This window comes from Electrona antarctica (genome assembly GCF_951216825.1).
Source record: "Electrona antarctica genome assembly, chromosome: 18".
Taxonomy (NCBI): domain Eukaryota; kingdom Metazoa; phylum Chordata; class Actinopteri; order Myctophiformes; family Myctophidae; genus Electrona; species Electrona antarctica.
The window spans coordinates 43,033,544-43,051,111 of record NC_136799.1 but is presented as its reverse complement, the minus strand read 5'-3'; the positions used below and the strand labels follow the sequence as shown (position 1 = coordinate 43,051,111).

The window sequence follows — 17,568 nt, the reverse complement described above, 5'->3', positions numbered from 1 at the left end:
ACTTCACTCTCCAGAGCAACATTAGTGACTTCCTCCTGGGGGATTCCGAGACGTTCCAAGGCCAGTGAGTCGATGTGTTTCCTCCAACTGCACCTTGGTCTGCCCCGGGGTCTCCTCCCAGTGGGACGTGCGTCGAGGACCTCCCTAGGGAGGCGCCCAAGAGGCATCCTAACCAGATGCCCGAAGGCGCTACCCCCACACGCTTAGCTGTGTTGCTCATTCCACAAATGTCTGGTCCTTATACAAGCTGTACCTCGTTGTAAAGGTGACTAATCAACGATAAAGACGGTGTACAATACCAGTAAGACGCCTGAAAACGCAAGGTTTCATAGTTAACTGCAACCTTTGGTCGCAAAAAAAGGGATAAATAGGGTTAGGGTTTGAGGTAGGTAGTAGCCGGCGCTGTAAAACAAGCGTCCCACCAGCTCTATCCTGTATGAGTTCTCTCACCTGATTGGATACATTTGGTATCGTCACTGTATTTTCTGTTTACCAAAGAGCTGGAGACCATCACAATATACTGAACAAACACTCTATAAGCAATAATCACTATCACAATATAGATCTATTTAACAGTTACTGAACAAATGCTCTATAGCAATGATTACTATTTAACACTCATGTTAACAAACTTTAACTTAATTACCATTGCCCCCTCATGGATACAGCAGGAAATCCAAGCAGAGCAGCAGGTGCTCTCATGCTTTTATTAGCATCAGAGCACCTGTTATAGAGTGGAGCGGTCATTATCAAGAAATAACACGCCGCTGAATTCAGCGATTGACCAATCAGAATCAAGCATTCAACCAAGCTATGTAATGAGCTCAGTGGACATAACATGATGTGGTAAACTGTGTGATAACAATGTTTGTCATAATAAAATGACAATGTCATATGATAAAAATGCCTTCTATTTACAGGCTGAAGAAGAGATGGAGATGGAAGGACAAGAAGACCACATGGCTTCTGTTGAGAAGAGAGCTCTTCCAGACGTAAGTCCCCCCTCCCTCCCTCCCTCCCTCCTCTAGGGGGGGGGTTGGGACTCGAACCCAGAACCGTCTGATTCACCAAGCGGGCCGTGCTCTACCCGCTGACCCAGTGCAGCACCTCATCAGACAGCAGTTATTTCTTGTGTGTTCAGTCACAGGGTGTGACAAGAGCTGCACTTCATTTACATGTCAAGTCCAGTGTGTCACAGTATGAACGGACACAGACCATTCCAGTTCTTCTACTGTAGTTACTGTTTGTTAACAGAACAGAAAAAAGCAGATCTCAGTTTTGGTTCTGGGCTAATTTCTCTTTTGCCTACGGAACTCGCCTATCGGCTCGGGAAGATTTAAAAAAATTGGGAAGAAAAAGAAAAGAGTATAGTGAATATTGTAATACCGCTTATTGATCTCCATGTCCAGCGTCACTCTCTCTGTGGACAGAACACTTACCTTTCATACTTCACTGATTGATTTACTCAATTCCTGTCCTTCACAGTTACTTTACTTGAGTATTTCCAATTTCCAATACTTTTACCTCTACTCCAGTACGTCTTGGATCCAAATATTGTACTTTTACTCCACTCAAAACTTTAGTTACTATGTAGATTTTGATTATTATTACAAAACATAGCCTACATTAACAACTTTAATTTCGGCCATTTGAAACTAGCTGATCTACAATCTCACAATGCGATGCGACACATTGTGAGCTTGTAGATCGGCTATTTTCAAAAGATTTCTATACCTTTGGGCACTTCTGCATAATGAGTGCTTTCCACATTTTGATGCCAATACTTTTATACTTTTACTCAAGTACATTTTGAATTCTAGACTTTTACTTGAGTAGTATTGCAAAATAAGAAAATCACACCCGTGTGAACTGAGTGGTGCAACTCCGTGTGGGGGTCCCCAGTGGGTCCCCGGAACTTCCAGACCCACAGGGTCCCAGCCCGGTTCCGGCGAGCCGCGCCGCGTCCGAAACGGTCGAGTTACCGTATGGGGGAATTAGCATTTAGCAGACACCTCTCTCTCTCTCTCTCTCTCTCTCTCATTAGCAGGCAACAGTATTTCTCTCTCTCTGTTTCTAGCACAATAGCGCCACTTTTGCCCCTACTGGTACTCTAAACATAGACATGTACGTGGACATAGGGACATGTACGTGGACATAGGGACATGTACGTGGACATAGGGACATGTACGTGGACATAGGGACAGGTACGTGGACATAGGGACATTGCTGTTCCTTGGAGTGCATGGTTGCACCACTGGCTGTCTCACTCCCCTGTCCCCTGTCCTCAGAGGACAGCCTGTCCTCTGAGGACAAAAACATAAACAAATATAAGGGAAGAAGAGAGAGGCTTGTGGGGTAAGCAGATGAAGAAAGGAAAATAAAGAAGTTTGAGTGCTTTTACCACAGAACGTACAGGTAAAAGCGCTCAAACTTTCTTTCTTTTCCTGCCATGATATTGTAGTCATGATTCATGAATGTGAATCATAACAACATTGTGTTTGTCTCTGTGTCCGACTCCTTCCCAGTGTTTGCCGGACGTTGCCTGTAATAAGCACAAGTGCAAATGTCCTGAGGAACATGACTGTGTCAATGACCCAAGTACCTTTTTTAAGAAGAAGGTTTGCCGGAGTGGACTTCCAGCAGTAAGTCCTTTTTCGTGCCTGTACATATAGCATATGTACACAGACACACACACACATTCAACATCTGTATTTGCGTTCACATAACTAAAGAGGTCTTGAGAGTGTAAAATGAAACCATATATAGCATATAGTGTACGTAATCATGAATGTAATAAAGTAACATGTTGTGGTTCTGTTTCATTCATCCTCAGTGTGCTCCCACCGCGGACTGTAAGAAGGGCCTCTGCAAATGCGAGGAGGGAAAGGACTGCGGGAATAACCCTCATGCCTCAGGCATTTCCAGCTTATTTGCCAACAAGGTGTGTGTGTAATGAGCACTGAAGTCCCAATGTCACTCCATCATTCATAACTGCCACCAGGGGCGTCAATTGGGTATGGCAGGATATGGGAGCTGCCATACCTTGGCCCTAGGGGAAAATTTAAATTAAAATTAAAAAAATTAGAAAAGAAAATTAGAAAAAGAAAATTAAAATTAAAATCCATGAATGTCTCTTTGTCTATCTGTGTTGATTATTCTGTTATTAAATTACAGTAAAATAGGTACAAATGCAAATTTGAACAAAATGATCGTTTTCACAAGGTACTATATTTGCCCACAACATGTATTTCCCCTATCTCAACAAATGATATATTCCAGGGGCGAGCATTAGCAGGCGCGCAATTTCAAGATTCTATGATAGCTGCAGGGTCCCAATTCGTCCAAAATCAACAAGTTTTTGATTTTTGGCATGGTGTTAGATATGGTTATAAGGTTTTCAAAAACCATCGCAAACAAGTTGGGCTCGCCCCCTAGTGGTCTGTTTGCAATGAATCTAATATTAAAGTATATGGTTAAAAACCAAAATAATTGATAAGAGATTTTCCAATGGATTATATTAATATTGGATATGCTAAATAACATATGAAAAATAAACTTTGCAATGAATCCTATATGTTAAATAGGCCAGCATTGCAAACAGACCACTAGGGGGCAAGCCCAACTTTTTTGCGATGGTTTTTTAAAACATTATGCACATACCTAACTTCATGCCAAATATCAAAAACTTGTCACCAAGTGCATAATTGATGTGATTTTTTACATTTTACATAGCATTTTGCAGCTATTGTGGACGCAATCTTGAAAATGATGCCTTTCCAGAAGTAATTTTTTCCTATATTTTTAGTATGTTATTTAGCATACCCAATACTAATAGAATCCATTGAAAGTTTTCTTTTATCCATTATTATGGTTTTTAACCATATACTGGCCCATTTAATATTAGATTCATTGCAAACGGACCACTAGGGGGCGAGCCCAACTCGTTTGCGATGGTTTTTGAAAACCTTATGCCCATACCTAACACCATGCCAAAAATCTAAAACTTGTCACCAAGTGCATAATTGTTATGATTTTCTATGTATTAAATCCCAGCTTATAGGCATTTTAAGCTCACGGCAGCCATCGTGGACGCCATCTTGAAAATGATGCCTTTCCAGAAGTTATTTTCACCCAACTTTTTAATATGTTATTTAGCATACCCAATACTAATAGGCTATAATCCATTGGACAATCTCTTTTATCAATGATTTTGATTTGTAACCATATACTGACCTGACCCATTTCATATTAGATTCATTGAAAAAGATCACTAGGGGGGCGAGCCCAACTCGTTTGCGATGGTTTTTGAAAACCTTATAACCATACCTAACACCATGCCCAAAATCAAAAACTTGTCACCAAGTGCATGATTATAACGAATTGGGACCCAGCTATGAGGGAGAGAGAGTACGATTGTGTTTGCAGTCTGAGTACACGGTGTGCTGCTGTCGGCTAAAACCTACAATGAAAAGGACCACTACATCCCAGAAGACTGACAGTGAGTCAGTGACGAGTTTGTTTGCCTCGGAAACCCAGACATTTTTATTTAGTGAGACTTGATTTAATTGAGCCCCTGGAATCACCTGGATAGCCTCTAGCCCCCGGATAACAACACCACCACCACCAGCAGCGTACAGGTAAACATAGCCCCTCTCGGAACCCTCTGTAAAGTTTGTTTACACTACACTTTACATAGGGTCCCTTCCCATTGGTCCCAAGCTATATGGTTTACAGACGGACTTAACTTCGGAAACGTCCGTGCTGCACTGTTTGAGTGGTCGTGATATGTTTCAAAAGAAGCATGCGTCTGCTATAGGAGACAACGGAAACCTCAACGAATTGTCTTTGTTTGACCGTTTTGGCTGGTCTGAAATTCTCTCTTCCTTCCTTCCTTGACTTCCTTATTGACATCCCATTGTACCGCCTCCAGCAGCGGAACTGGCTAGCTGCGACAGAGCAGATCAGAGGCAGGAACGTAGGGACGCGCAGCTAGCCAACCTGGTGCTGGAGGCGGTACAATGGGATGTCAATAAAGAGGTCAAGGAAGGAAGGAAGAGAGAATTTCAGAGCTGCCAAAACGGTCAAGCAAAGATTAAAAATACTTAACGGCTTCTGCGCCAAATTCGTTGAGGCTTCTATTGAAACATATCACGACCACTCAAACAGCGCAGCACGGACGTTTCTGAAGTTAAGTCCGTCTGTATACCATTTAGCTTGGGTCCAATGGGAAGGGACCCTATGTAAAGTGAAGTGTAAACAAACTTTACAGAGGGTTCCGAGAGGGGCTAAGGTAAACCAATCTCCAGCTCCAGGCATGGAGGCCAAGGCCACCTGACGAAGACCCATAAGGGGTCGAAACGTTGTCATCCTTATACCAAATACAATTCCTGTGGGAGCTACAAACAGTGTGCGGACTACTTCTCCTTCTCCTGTACATATCCTTATGGAACTAGGGAGAGGGGGAAAAACACCACGAGAGTGACAGTGATCAGTCAAACATGTGTTCTCCGCAGTAAATAAATAATCTGTCTGTATGCGATCTGACCATTATTATTTTGATTACACTGTCATGCTCGTTTGAGGACAGGTAGAGAGCAGAGCATAGTAACGTTTGAGGTAACACACCAGTGAATCACTGATATCTGATATGTTTGATGTAGGCTATGTAATTTCCAGCAGAGCCACGCGGTGAGTATTATAATGTTGTTGGTTCTGATTCTGAATCTGGCCTCGAGTATGAAGTGATAGATGAACAAGTAGTTGTTGAATCTGACCCCAGTGAAGAGGAAGAAGACTATGAAGAGATAGATCAACAAGTAGTTGTTGAAGCTGGACCCAGTGCTGAGACAGTAGTCCAGGCCCCATAGACACTTGAGACGTTCGGGTGGCACAGTAAAGTAGGTGTGCCCACCATTGCGTAGTCTGGGGGGGTTCGATTCCACCACAATGCATCTGTCTTTGTCGAGCATCTACACAAACACATTTGGCCCATGTTCGGGGTAGAGAAGCCGGGCGGAGAGGGTGATATATATATATAGTCACTGCACATAATTCTACAGAGTATTCCTTCCTGTCAGCAGGGAGTGTTGGGTGAGAGGAGTAAGATGAAGGCTCTACATCCTCCCGGTAGGAGCTCCAGGTGAGCTTGTGACAATGTACAGAAATGTGCCAATACATTGGCATAATGAGTAAATTGGGGAGAAAAAGGGGAAAAAGGGAACAGACAGACGGAAGAACTGTACTTTACCTGATGTTTGTGGTTGTAAATAGAAATAATTCCTCCCAGTCCACACAGACCAAAGCTAAACGAGGACAGACAGAAGATGTGATTTTGAAACTGAAGCCTTGTTGCGTTGTTATTTAGCTTGTTATGGGGGCATGGTTAAATCAATTCATTGAATGTCAGTCATCCATGCTGGCGCTGTATAATACTACAAATATTAGCCGTCCCAAACGTCAGGCTCAACCGCCGCCTATGTAGGCAGTGACGCATCCAGTCAGGATGCTCTCTGTGGTTTATTATGGGACCATGCCCCGAGAATTAATATTCCAAGCAGCAACACTTAAATAGTTGTGTAGGATAATTAAAATAGTCAACTTGATGAAGGGCTATAGTCAGTGGTTGCTATACGATTGTTACTTTTACATATTTTATGCGATTAGGGTATTACTATGAATAATCTTGCATTGTCATTCAAGCTAATGTGTAAACCCTCCATTTTTTGCTTTGTGTTTTGTTTATATATTTTTTACAGAACAGTGTTTGTTATGAGCAGTAAGCCATAGTGTAAATAGGAGGTTATTGTTCCTTTGCATATCTCAACTTATGTAACTTAGATAGCATTTTATGTAGACATACAGTAGCATATTGTATACGCATAGCTTCATATAGATATAGTTAGGTTGTTTGCTTACGTATGATTCATGATAACAATTTTTATGTAGGGGAGAACGGGGTAAGATGAACCACTTTTTGCTTAAGTTGTCCTGGAAGCAAGGCAAAATGAGATGGCAGTAAAATCTAATGATCTACCCATATTTCAGGATGTCTTCTATCAATTGAAATGATGAGTAAGCATCTATGACAAAGGGCCATGAAAATATGACCTTTTTTTTAAAAAAGTGGTCATGTGGCTCAATTTGCCCCAGGTAAGGGGTAAGTTGATCCAAGTCGAGGGGCAAGTCGAACCACATGATATTTTAATGTTAAAAGCTTAAACTTGAACAGATAATGTATTAACTTATCAATAATAATATAATAACAGTTTTCCTTTTTCAAATAGTCTTATTTGTTTATTTATTATTTAAACAATATTAAGACAATTAAATAAAGTTTGTTATTTAGAACCTTATATTTGCAATATTGTTAATACAATATTGCAAACTTCTCTTAAATGAGTATGTACATGCAAATTAAAGGTCATTCAGTATAATTTGAGTAGCAAAGACTTAATAAAAAAATATGAATAGTGATTCCCATTGACTCAATTTACCTCCGGACATTGGCTCATCTTACCCATAGCCACCATTTTAGAAAACAATGACTAGACAGACTAGACAAGCTACTTCAGACAATTTCATTGCTAAATGATTCACATGGTTCTATCCATTGGCAAATCATCAACGTGTATGATATTACATTTTAGACCTAGGTACATTTTGCTTTGTATAACAGTCATTTTACATGATGTGTCCAAAATTTTACTTTGACCGACAAAAACAGTTTTTTGTGTAAAAGAATGTTTTCTACTTTCCCCATGTGCTTCCCAACTTCACAGCCAGGTGTAAATTATGGATGCTTACTAGATTTAAGGTCACATGGCAACACAGGTTTCTAGTTTTCTAGATAAAGGGGGTGGTTCAATTTAAACGCTGGCTCATCTTACCCCGTTCTCCCCTATTTGATATATTACCATGTTTTTGTTCTTTGATTTTTTTTTAAAGATTTAAAGATCTTTTTTAAATCACAGTTAAGCAACTTGTATTGTATCATTTTCTTTGTGTTACTTATCTCTATTGTTTGATGAACACCTCATTGAAGTTGGTCTACTGTAGTCCATTATGAAGGCATGAAACCCATTCAAAGTCCATTGATTTCAAAAGCGCATTGGAACTGAATGTGCCTTCATTACTGTAAAGTCGACAGTTGTGACTTAACTATTCATACAGTTTTAAACAGTTGAATTGATGATATAATGTAATGTTTGTACCTTGTGAAATAAAGACAAAAGTCCTGAAAATGAAGAATGTTCTCTCCACAATGTGTTGTGTGTAGTAGAGGAAGCTCCCATTGGTTACCATGAACACAAACGCATCCAACAGCAGCAGCAGGAGACACAGTTTACAATTATCTAAACTGAAAGCTGCTACGGTAACTAAACTGACATTTTAACATAGATAAAATACAAAAAAACAAAAAAAAAGAGTGCCAATGTGGATTAATACACACACTAACCCTTTTCAAGAGGGATTTGGCCATGGAAGATCCTCGTCAAACACATTTTCATTCAAAACAACACGAAAACAATGAATGCAGAGTGAAAACATCACAATAGCGCACACGTTACACCAGAGCAAAGAACAATGAAGAATCCTAAATAATCATAATACTCACCTCTCCATTATCTTCAGGGGGGTTCCTGGCACTGGAAAATATATGCAAAACATGTGTTCATTCTAACTGATAATAAATGCATTTTGTTCTCAGTCCCCCTGGCCAAACGAGATAAATAGTCTTCTGGACTATAGACAGGGCTATTTGTGTGTATGTTAGTAGCCTATGCATGCGTGGGCATGTACAGTAGGTTCTAGTTCTGGTTCTATTTGATGTAGAACATCAGCAGGGTCACCACTGTCTCTGCTAACACAATCTGAGAACCCATCGTCAAACAATAAAGGAAAAACAGCGCCCTCTTTATTCCTCCCTATTTTAACACGTGGTGATTTTGAAGCGTGGGCGTGGCTCTGCTGGAAATTACATAGCCTACATCAAACATATCAGATATCAGTGATTCACTGGTGTGTTACCTCAAACGTTACTATGCTCTGCTCTCTACCTGTCCTCAAACGAGCATGACAGTGTAATCAAAATAATAATGGTCAGATCGCATACAGACAGATTATTTATTTACTGCGGAGAACACATGTTTGACTGATCACTGTCACTCTCGTGGTGTTTTTCCCCCTCTCCCTGGTTCCATAAGGATATGTACAGGAGAAGGAGAAGTAGTCCGCACACTGTTTGTAGCTCCCACAGGAATTGTATTTGGTATAAGGATGACAACGTTTCGACCCCTTATGGGTCTTCGTCAGGTGGCCTTGGCCTCCATGCCTGGAGCTGGAGATTTGTTTACCTTAGCCCCTCTCGGAACCCTCTGTAAAGTTTGTTTACACTTCACTTTACATAGGGTCCCTTCCCATTGGACCCAAGCTAAATGGTATACAGACGGACTTAACTTCAGAAACGTCCGTGCTGCGCTGTTTGAGTGGTCGTGATATGTTTCAATAGAAGCCTCAACGAATTTTCCTTTGGCACAGAAGCCGTTAAGTATTTTTAATCTTTGCTTGACCGTTTTGGCAGCTCTGAAATTCTCTCTTCCTTCCTTCCTTGACTTCCTTATTGACATCCCATTGTACCGCCTCCAGCACCAGGTTGGCTAGCTGCGCGTCCCTACGTTCCTGCCTCTGATCTGCTCTGTCGCAGCTAGCCAGTTCCGGTGCTGGAGGCAGTACAATGGGATGTCAATAAGGAAGTCAAGGAAGGAAGGAAGAGAGAATTTCAGACCAGCCAAAACGGTCAAACAAAGACAATTCGTTGAGGTTTCCGTTGTCTCCTATAGCAGACGCATGCTTCTTTTGAAACATATCACGACCACTCAAACAGTGCAGCACGGACGTTTCCGAAGTTAAGTCCGTCTGTATACCATTTAGCTTGGGACCAATGTGAAGGGACCCTATGTAAAGTGTAGTGTAAACAAACTTTACAGAGGGTTCCGAGAGGGGCTATGTTTACCTGTACGCTGCTGGTGGTGGTGGTGTTGTTATCCGGGGGCTAGAGGCTATCCAGGTGATTCCAGGGGCTCAATTAAATCAAGTCTCACTAAATAAAAATGTCTGGGTTTCCGAGGCAAACAAACTCGTCACTGACTCACTGTCAGTCTTCTGGGATGTAGTGGTCCTTTTCATTGTAGGTTTTAGCCGACAGCAGCACACCGTGTACTCAGACTGCAAACACAATCGTACTCTCTCTCCCTCATAGCTGGGTCCCAATTCGTTATAATCATGCACTTGGTGACAAGTTTTTGATTTTGGGCATGGTGTTAGGTATGGTTATAAGGTTTAGTGATCTTTTTCAATGAATCTAATATGAAATGGGTCAGGTCAGTATATGGTTACAAATCAAAATCATTGATAAAAGAGATTGTCCAATGGATTATAGCCTATTAGTATTGGGTATGCTAAATAACATATTCAAAAGTTGGGTGAAAATAACTTCTGGAAAGGCATCATTTTCAAGATGGCGTCCACGATGGCTGCCGTGAGCTTAAAATGCCTATAAACTGGGATTTAATACATAGAAAATCATAACAATTATGCACTTGGTGACAAGTTTTTGATTTTTGGCATGGTGTTAGGTATGGGCATAAGGTTTTCAAAAACCATCGCAAAAAAGTTGGGCTCGCCCCCTAGTGGTCCGTTTGCAATGAATCTAATATTAAATGGGCCAGTATATGGTTAAAAACCATAATAATGGATAAAAGAAAACTTTCAATGGATTCTATTAGTATTGGGTATGCTAAATAACATACTAAAATGTAGGAAAAAATAACTTCTGGAAAGGCATCATTTTTCAAGATTGCGTCCACAATAGCTGCAAAATGCTATGTAAAATGTAAAAAATCACATCAATTATGCACTTGGTGACAAGTTTTTGATATTTGGCATGATGTTAGGTATGTGCATAATGTTTTCAAAAACCATCGCAAACAAGTTGGGCTCGCCCCCTAGTGGTCTGTTTGCAATGAAGCCAATGCTGGCCTATTTAACATATAGGATTCATTGCAAACGGACCAGTAGGGGGCGAGCCCAACTTGTTTGCGATGTTTTTTGAAAACCTTATGTCCATACCTAACACCATGCCAAGAATCTAAAACAAGTGCATAATTGTTATGATTTTCTATGTATTAAATCCCAGTTTATAGGCATTTTAAGCTCACAGCAGCCATCGTGGACGCCATCTTGAAAATGATGCCTTTCCAGAAGTTTATTTTTTATATGTTATTTAGCATATCCAATATTAATCTAATCCATTGGAAAATCTCTTATCAATTATTTTGGTTTTTAACCATATACTTTAATATTAGATTCATTGCAAACAGACCACTAGGGGGCGAGCCCAACTTGTTTGCGATGGTTTTTGAAAACCTTATAACCATATCTAACACCATGCCAAAAATCAAAAACTTGTTGATTTTGGACGAATTGGGACCCTGCAGCTATCACAGAATCTTGAAATTGCGCGCCTGCTAATGCTCGCCCCTGGAATATATCATTTGTTGAGATAGGGGAAATACATGTTGTGGGCAAATATAGTACCTTTTGAAAACGATCATTTTGTTCAAATTTGCATTTGTACCTATTTTACTGTAATTTAATAACAGAATAATCAACACAGATAGACAAAGAGACATTCATGGATTTTAATTTTAATTTTCCCCTGGGGCCAAGGTATGGCAGCTCCCATATCCTGCCATACCCATGAATGATGGAGTGACATTGGGACTTCAGTGCTCATTACACACACACCATGTGGGCAAACAAGCTGGAAATGCCTGAGACATGAGGGTTATTCCCGCAGTCCTTTCCCTCCTCGCATTTGCAGACGCCCTTCTTACAGTCCGCGGTGGGAGCACACTGAGGATGAATGAAACAGAACCACAACATGTTACTTTAATACATTCATGATTACGTACACTATGCTATATATGGTTTCATTTTACACTCTCAAGACCTTTAGTTATGTGAACGCAAATACAGATGTTGAATGTGTGTGTGTGTGTGTGTGTGTGTGTGTGTGTCTGTGTACATATATACAGGCACGAAAAAGGACTTACTGCTGGAAGTCCACTCCGGCAAACCTTCTTCTTAAACCAGGTACTTGGGTCATTGACACAGTCATGTTCCGCAGGACATTTGCACTTGTGCTTATTACAGGCAACGTCCGGCAAACACTGGGAAGGACACGGAGACACACACAATGTTGTTATGATTCACATTCATGAATCATGACTACAATATCATGGCAGGAAAAGAAAGAAAGTTTGAGAGCTTTTACCTGTACGTTCTGTGGTAAAAGCACTCAAACTTATTTCTTTTCCTTTCTTCATCTGCTTACCCCACAAGCCTCTCTCTTCTTCCCTTTTATTTGTTTATGTTTTTGTCCTCAGAGGACAGGGGAGTGAGACAGCCAGTGTCCTCAGAGGACAGGGGAGTGAGACAGCCAGTGTCCTCAGAGGACAGGGGAGTGAGACAGCCAGTGGTGGAAACAGTACTCGCCTTTTTTTGAGTGGTGCAACCATGCACTCCAAGGAACAGCAATGTCCCTATGTCCACGTACCTGTCCCTATGTCCACGTACATGTCCCTATGTCCACGTACATGTCCCTATGTCCACGTACATGTCCCTATGTCCACGTACATGTCCCTATGTCCACGTACATGTCCCTATGTCCACGTACCTGTCCCTATGTCCACGTACATGTCCCTATGTCCACGTACATGTCCCTATCTCCACGTACCTGTCCCTATGTCCACGTACATGTCCCTATGTCCACGTACCTGTCCCTATGTCCACGTACATGTCCCTATGTCCACGTACATGTCCCTATCTCCACGTACATGTCCCTATGTCCACGTACCTGTCTATGTTTAGAGTACCAGTAGGGGCAAAAGTGGCGCTATTGTGCTAGAAACAGAGAGAGAGAGATACTGTTGCCTGCTAATGAGAGAGAGAGAGAGAGAGAGAGAGAGGTGTCTGCTAAATGCTAATTCCCCCATACGGTAACTCGACCGTTTCGGATGCAGGGAGGCTCGCCGGAACCGGGCTGGGACCCTGTGGGTCTGGAGGTTCCGGGGACCCACTGGGGACCCCCACACGGAGTTGCACCACTCAGTTCACACGGGTGTGTAAAAGTCTGGAATTCAAAATGTACTTGAGTAAAAGTATAAAAGTATTGGCATCAAAATGTGGAAAGCACTCATTATGCAGAAGTGCCCAAAGGTATAGAAATCTTTTGAAAATAGCCGATCTACAAGCTCACAATGTGTCGCATCGTGACGCATTGTGAGATTGTAGATCAGCTAGTTTCAAATGGCCGAAATTAAAGTTGTTAATGTAGGCTATTGTTCGGTTATTTGGCGATGTTGTGCCGAGGCTCCGACCAGCCCTTGCACTAGGCAGAGTTAAAGTGACTAACACGCACAGGTGAACTAAATGCTCCAATGATGGCTTATATTTGATGAACTCAAACGTGCATTTTATAGGGTTTTTATTAATTCATATTAATTAAACACTTACAATCATACATTCACACGTTCTGTTCACACTTCCCCTAACTTCCCCCAACACAAGATGACAGTATCCCGGATTCTGGATTACAGTCCTATTGGTACAGTTCTATCTGCTCTGTTGGTAGGAATTCTAGCTATCATTTGAACACTCTAAGACTGTCCCAGATCATGGTACGCTTAGCTTGTCATTGTTGACTCTCAGACTTAGTCCAGTATCATGTGGCACATTAAGTGGCACATTGATTAAGTATTAAGTGGTTTTAAATCTACCTTATCATTAATTAAATGGTAATTAAACAATGACCGGGAGACAAGAACACAGAGAGAACACTTGGTTACAATCTAACATCATATTACATCGATTATGAATAATGCACAATTATCTTTTTATAGCATATAATATATAGCAAATACATTACCGCTGGTCTCTGCCTAGACATGTTCACGTTCGATGGTATTGGTGAATCTAAATTACACTTTGTGCTCCACAGCATATAGTCACAGTGGGCCCTGACTGAAGTCCCACCTTCATGCTACACTTTCAGCCAATCATATGCCACTGACCCATGCATCCCTTCTGCCCTCTCTGTGAGAGGACAGTGTGGAGATCTGACTTTAGGTTAGATTAAACTGTCAGACTATTACAGGTATTTATCATTTAGGCTTTTTACCAACCCAATAAATAATAGGTTTATTTAGAACACATTTAAACAATTGAAGAGGAATTAAAGATTGGTTACTTCATTATTGTATGTTCTAAATGAGTTGACTCTGCCCTGTGAAAGGAGTCAATAATGGCCTGTCTTCCAACAGGAGAGGGCCGTAAAACCCCCGATGTTTGTAGAATGGAATGTGGGGACCTGAGCTCTCCCACTCTAAAGGAGCTGCTTATATCTCCACTCAATCTGACCCAATATATAATTTCTCATTATGAGTACAAATCTCGCACACCCATAATTAACCAAACAGCTATGTTTTGTAATAATAATCAAAATCTACATAGTAACTAAAGTTTTGAGTAGAGTAAAAGTACAATATTTGGATCCAAGACGAACTGGAGTAGAGGTAAAAGTATTGGAAATTGGAAATACTCAAGTAAAGTAACTGTGAAGGACAGGAATTGAGTAAATCGATCAGTGAAGTATGAAAGGTAAGTGTTCTGTCCACAGAGAGAGTGACGCTGGACATGGAGATCAATAAGCGGTATTACAATATTCACTATACTCTTTTCTTTTTCTTCCCAATTTTTTTAAATCTTCCCGAGCCGATAGGCGAGTTCCGTAGGCAAAAGAGAAATTAGCCCAGAACCCAAACTGAGATCTGCTTTTTTCTGTTCTGTTAACAAACAGTAACTACAGTAGAAGAACTGGAATGGTCTGTGTCCGTTCATACTGTGACACACTGGACTTGACATGTAAATGAAGTGCAGCTCTTGTCACACCCTGTGACTGAACACACAAGAAATAACTGCTGTCTGATGAGGTGCTGCACTGGGTCAGCGGGTAGAGCACGGCCCGCTTGGTGAATCAGACGGTTCTGGGTTCGAGTCCCAACGCCCCCTAGAGGAGGGAGGGAGGGAGGGAGGGGGGACTTACGTCTGGAAGAGCTCTCTTCTCAACAGAAGCCATGTGGTCTTCTTGTCCTTCCATCTCCATCTCTTCTTCAGCCTGTAAATAGAAGGCATTTTTATCATATGACATTGTCATTTTATTATGACAAACATTGTTATCACACAGTTTACCACATCATGTTATGTCCACTGAGCTCATTACATAGCTTGGTTGAATGCTTGATTCTGATTGGTCAATCGCTGAATTCAGCGGCGTGTTATTTCTTGATAATGACCGCTCCACTCTATAACAGGTGCTCTGATGCTAATAAAAGCATGAGAGCACCTGCTGCTCTGCTTGGATTTCCTGCTGTATCCATGAGGGGGCAATGGTAATTAAGTTAAAGTTTGTTAACATGAGTGTTAAATAGTAATCATTGCTATAGAGCATTTGTTCAGTAACTGTTAAATAGATCTATATTGTGATAGTGATTATTGCTTATAGAGCGTTTGTTCAGTAACAGTGTTAAATCGCTCTATATTGTGATGGTCTCCAGCTCTTTGGTAAACAGAAAATACATTGTCAGTGACGATACCAAATGTATCCAATCAGGTGAGAGAACTCATACAGGATAGAGCATAAACTATTGGAACTGGAACAATTTGAACTGGAACACAAAACATTTTAAATCAGGTAAACTATCTTCCCCTGACTGGAAGAAACTATTGTCTTCACTATATTTCCCCACCTGAAACTATATTTTAGGTATAGGTTTAAGTAAAGAGCTGGAGAGACCTCAGAATATGGAGCTTTAACTTTGTAGTTGTTTCAGGAGCTCTGCAGCAGCTCTTACCTCGCAGACCACAGTCAGTATTATTATTATTATTATTATTATTATCATCTCTTACCTTGCAGACAGTGAGCAGAGCCACACACAGAAGCAGGAGGGCGAACACTCTGATCTTCTCCATGCTGATGTAGAAAAGCTGCTGCTGGGTGGATGAATCCTCCGAGATGTGCTGTTTGTCGGCGGTGATGAAAAGCTCCTCAGTGCTTTGTGTCCAACCACCTCAGTGTCTTCTCTCTTTATACTGCATTTCATCAGACAAGGACCAGCCTCGTTATCATACATTTACTTACATATTAAAGATTGTATAACCAGACAATGTCACTGCCGTTAGAAACCGTTATCAGTCCCACTCCACCTGGAACCGTCTGCGTAAAGACACGTCCATTATTGTTCTCCTCCCTGCCCCGATGTAGCCTATTTCATGGCAACTGGACAAGAAGCTGGTCTTTAATTCAGTTCTAATTCACTATGTCTGACTGACACGCATTAACGTGTTTTCACACAATTGAATCCTTTTAAAACCAACAAAACTCAGAGGGCCTTTTCACATAGAGACCCAGTCCTTATATAACCGAACCGAACCAAACCGAATCCGCTTCAAGTGGTCTTCACTTCACTTCAGAGGGTCTGAGTTATTTTGGAGTGTTCAAGTTATGCATAAAGAAATAGCCGAGTCTCAGTGTGTGTAGAATACAGGCTGTGTCTCTCTGGGACTACCTTTTACGCAGAGCCTCGGTTTCGATGGGCGCTGGTGGGACGCTTGTTTTACAGCGCCGGCTACTACAGTACCTACCTCAAACCCTAACCCTATTTATCCCTTTTTTTGCGACCAAAGGTTGCAGTTAACTATGAAACCTTGCGTTTTTGTCACGACACCTAACTCAAATCCCCGTCACTAACCCCAGGCAAGCCCCCAGGTCATTGTGACATCACGTGACATCAGCCCCCTGGTCACCCCAGGCAGCCGGCGAAAACTGGAGTTCTCAACAGGCCCAAAATGTAAGGCCCCGCCCTACCTGGGACCTCATCAAACCCTGTACACTCAAGAGAATGTCCCTGCTATCACCCTTATATTTCCACATACTGTATGGAGCCGACCTGTTCTGACATTCCATATGTTGATCTGACCTCATCAAACCCTGTGCACTCAAGACATGCTCCTTATATGGGAAGTACAGAATTCATTCCATGTTGATCTGACCCCCCATGCCAAAGCGCCAGCGCTCGCCCAGCTGTCTGCCGTCAACGAGGCGGATGCGTGCAGGACGAGGTCGCTTCTCGCCCTCAGGCGTCTTACTGGTATTGTACACCGTCTTTATCGCTGATTAGTCACCTTTACAACAAGGTACAGCTTGTATAAGGACCAGACATTTGTGGAATGAGCAACACAGCTAAGCGTGTGGGGGTAGCGCCTTCGGGCATCTGGTTAGGATGCCTCTTGGGCGCCTCCCTAGGGAGGTCCTCGACGCACGTCCCACTGGGAGGAGACCCCGGGGCAGACCAAGGCGCAGTTGGAGGAAACACATCGACTCACTGGCCTTGGAACGTCTCGGAATCCCCCAGGAGGAAGTCACTAATGTTGCTCTGGAGAGGGAAGTCT

General features: G+C 41.8%; 1 protein-coding gene across 1 annotated transcript; it reads right to left on the bottom strand.

The window, feature by feature from the left end:
- Positions 1 to 11,793: 11,793 nt before the first annotated feature.
- LOC306942641 (uncharacterized protein) lies at positions 11,794 to 16,133 on the bottom strand (the record flags this gene model as incomplete). Its single annotated transcript, XM_079528649.1, has 4 exons — positions 16,027 to 16,133; positions 15,164 to 15,235; positions 12,114 to 12,230; positions 11,794 to 11,913 (listed from the first exon to the last, which is right to left on the bottom strand). The coding sequence occupies exons 1-4, from the start codon at positions 16,087 to 16,089 to the stop codon at positions 11,794 to 11,796; spliced, it is 372 nt and encodes a 123-aa protein (XP_079384775.1). The 5' UTR covers positions 16,090 to 16,133.
- Positions 16,134 to 17,568: the final 1,435 nt, after the last annotated feature.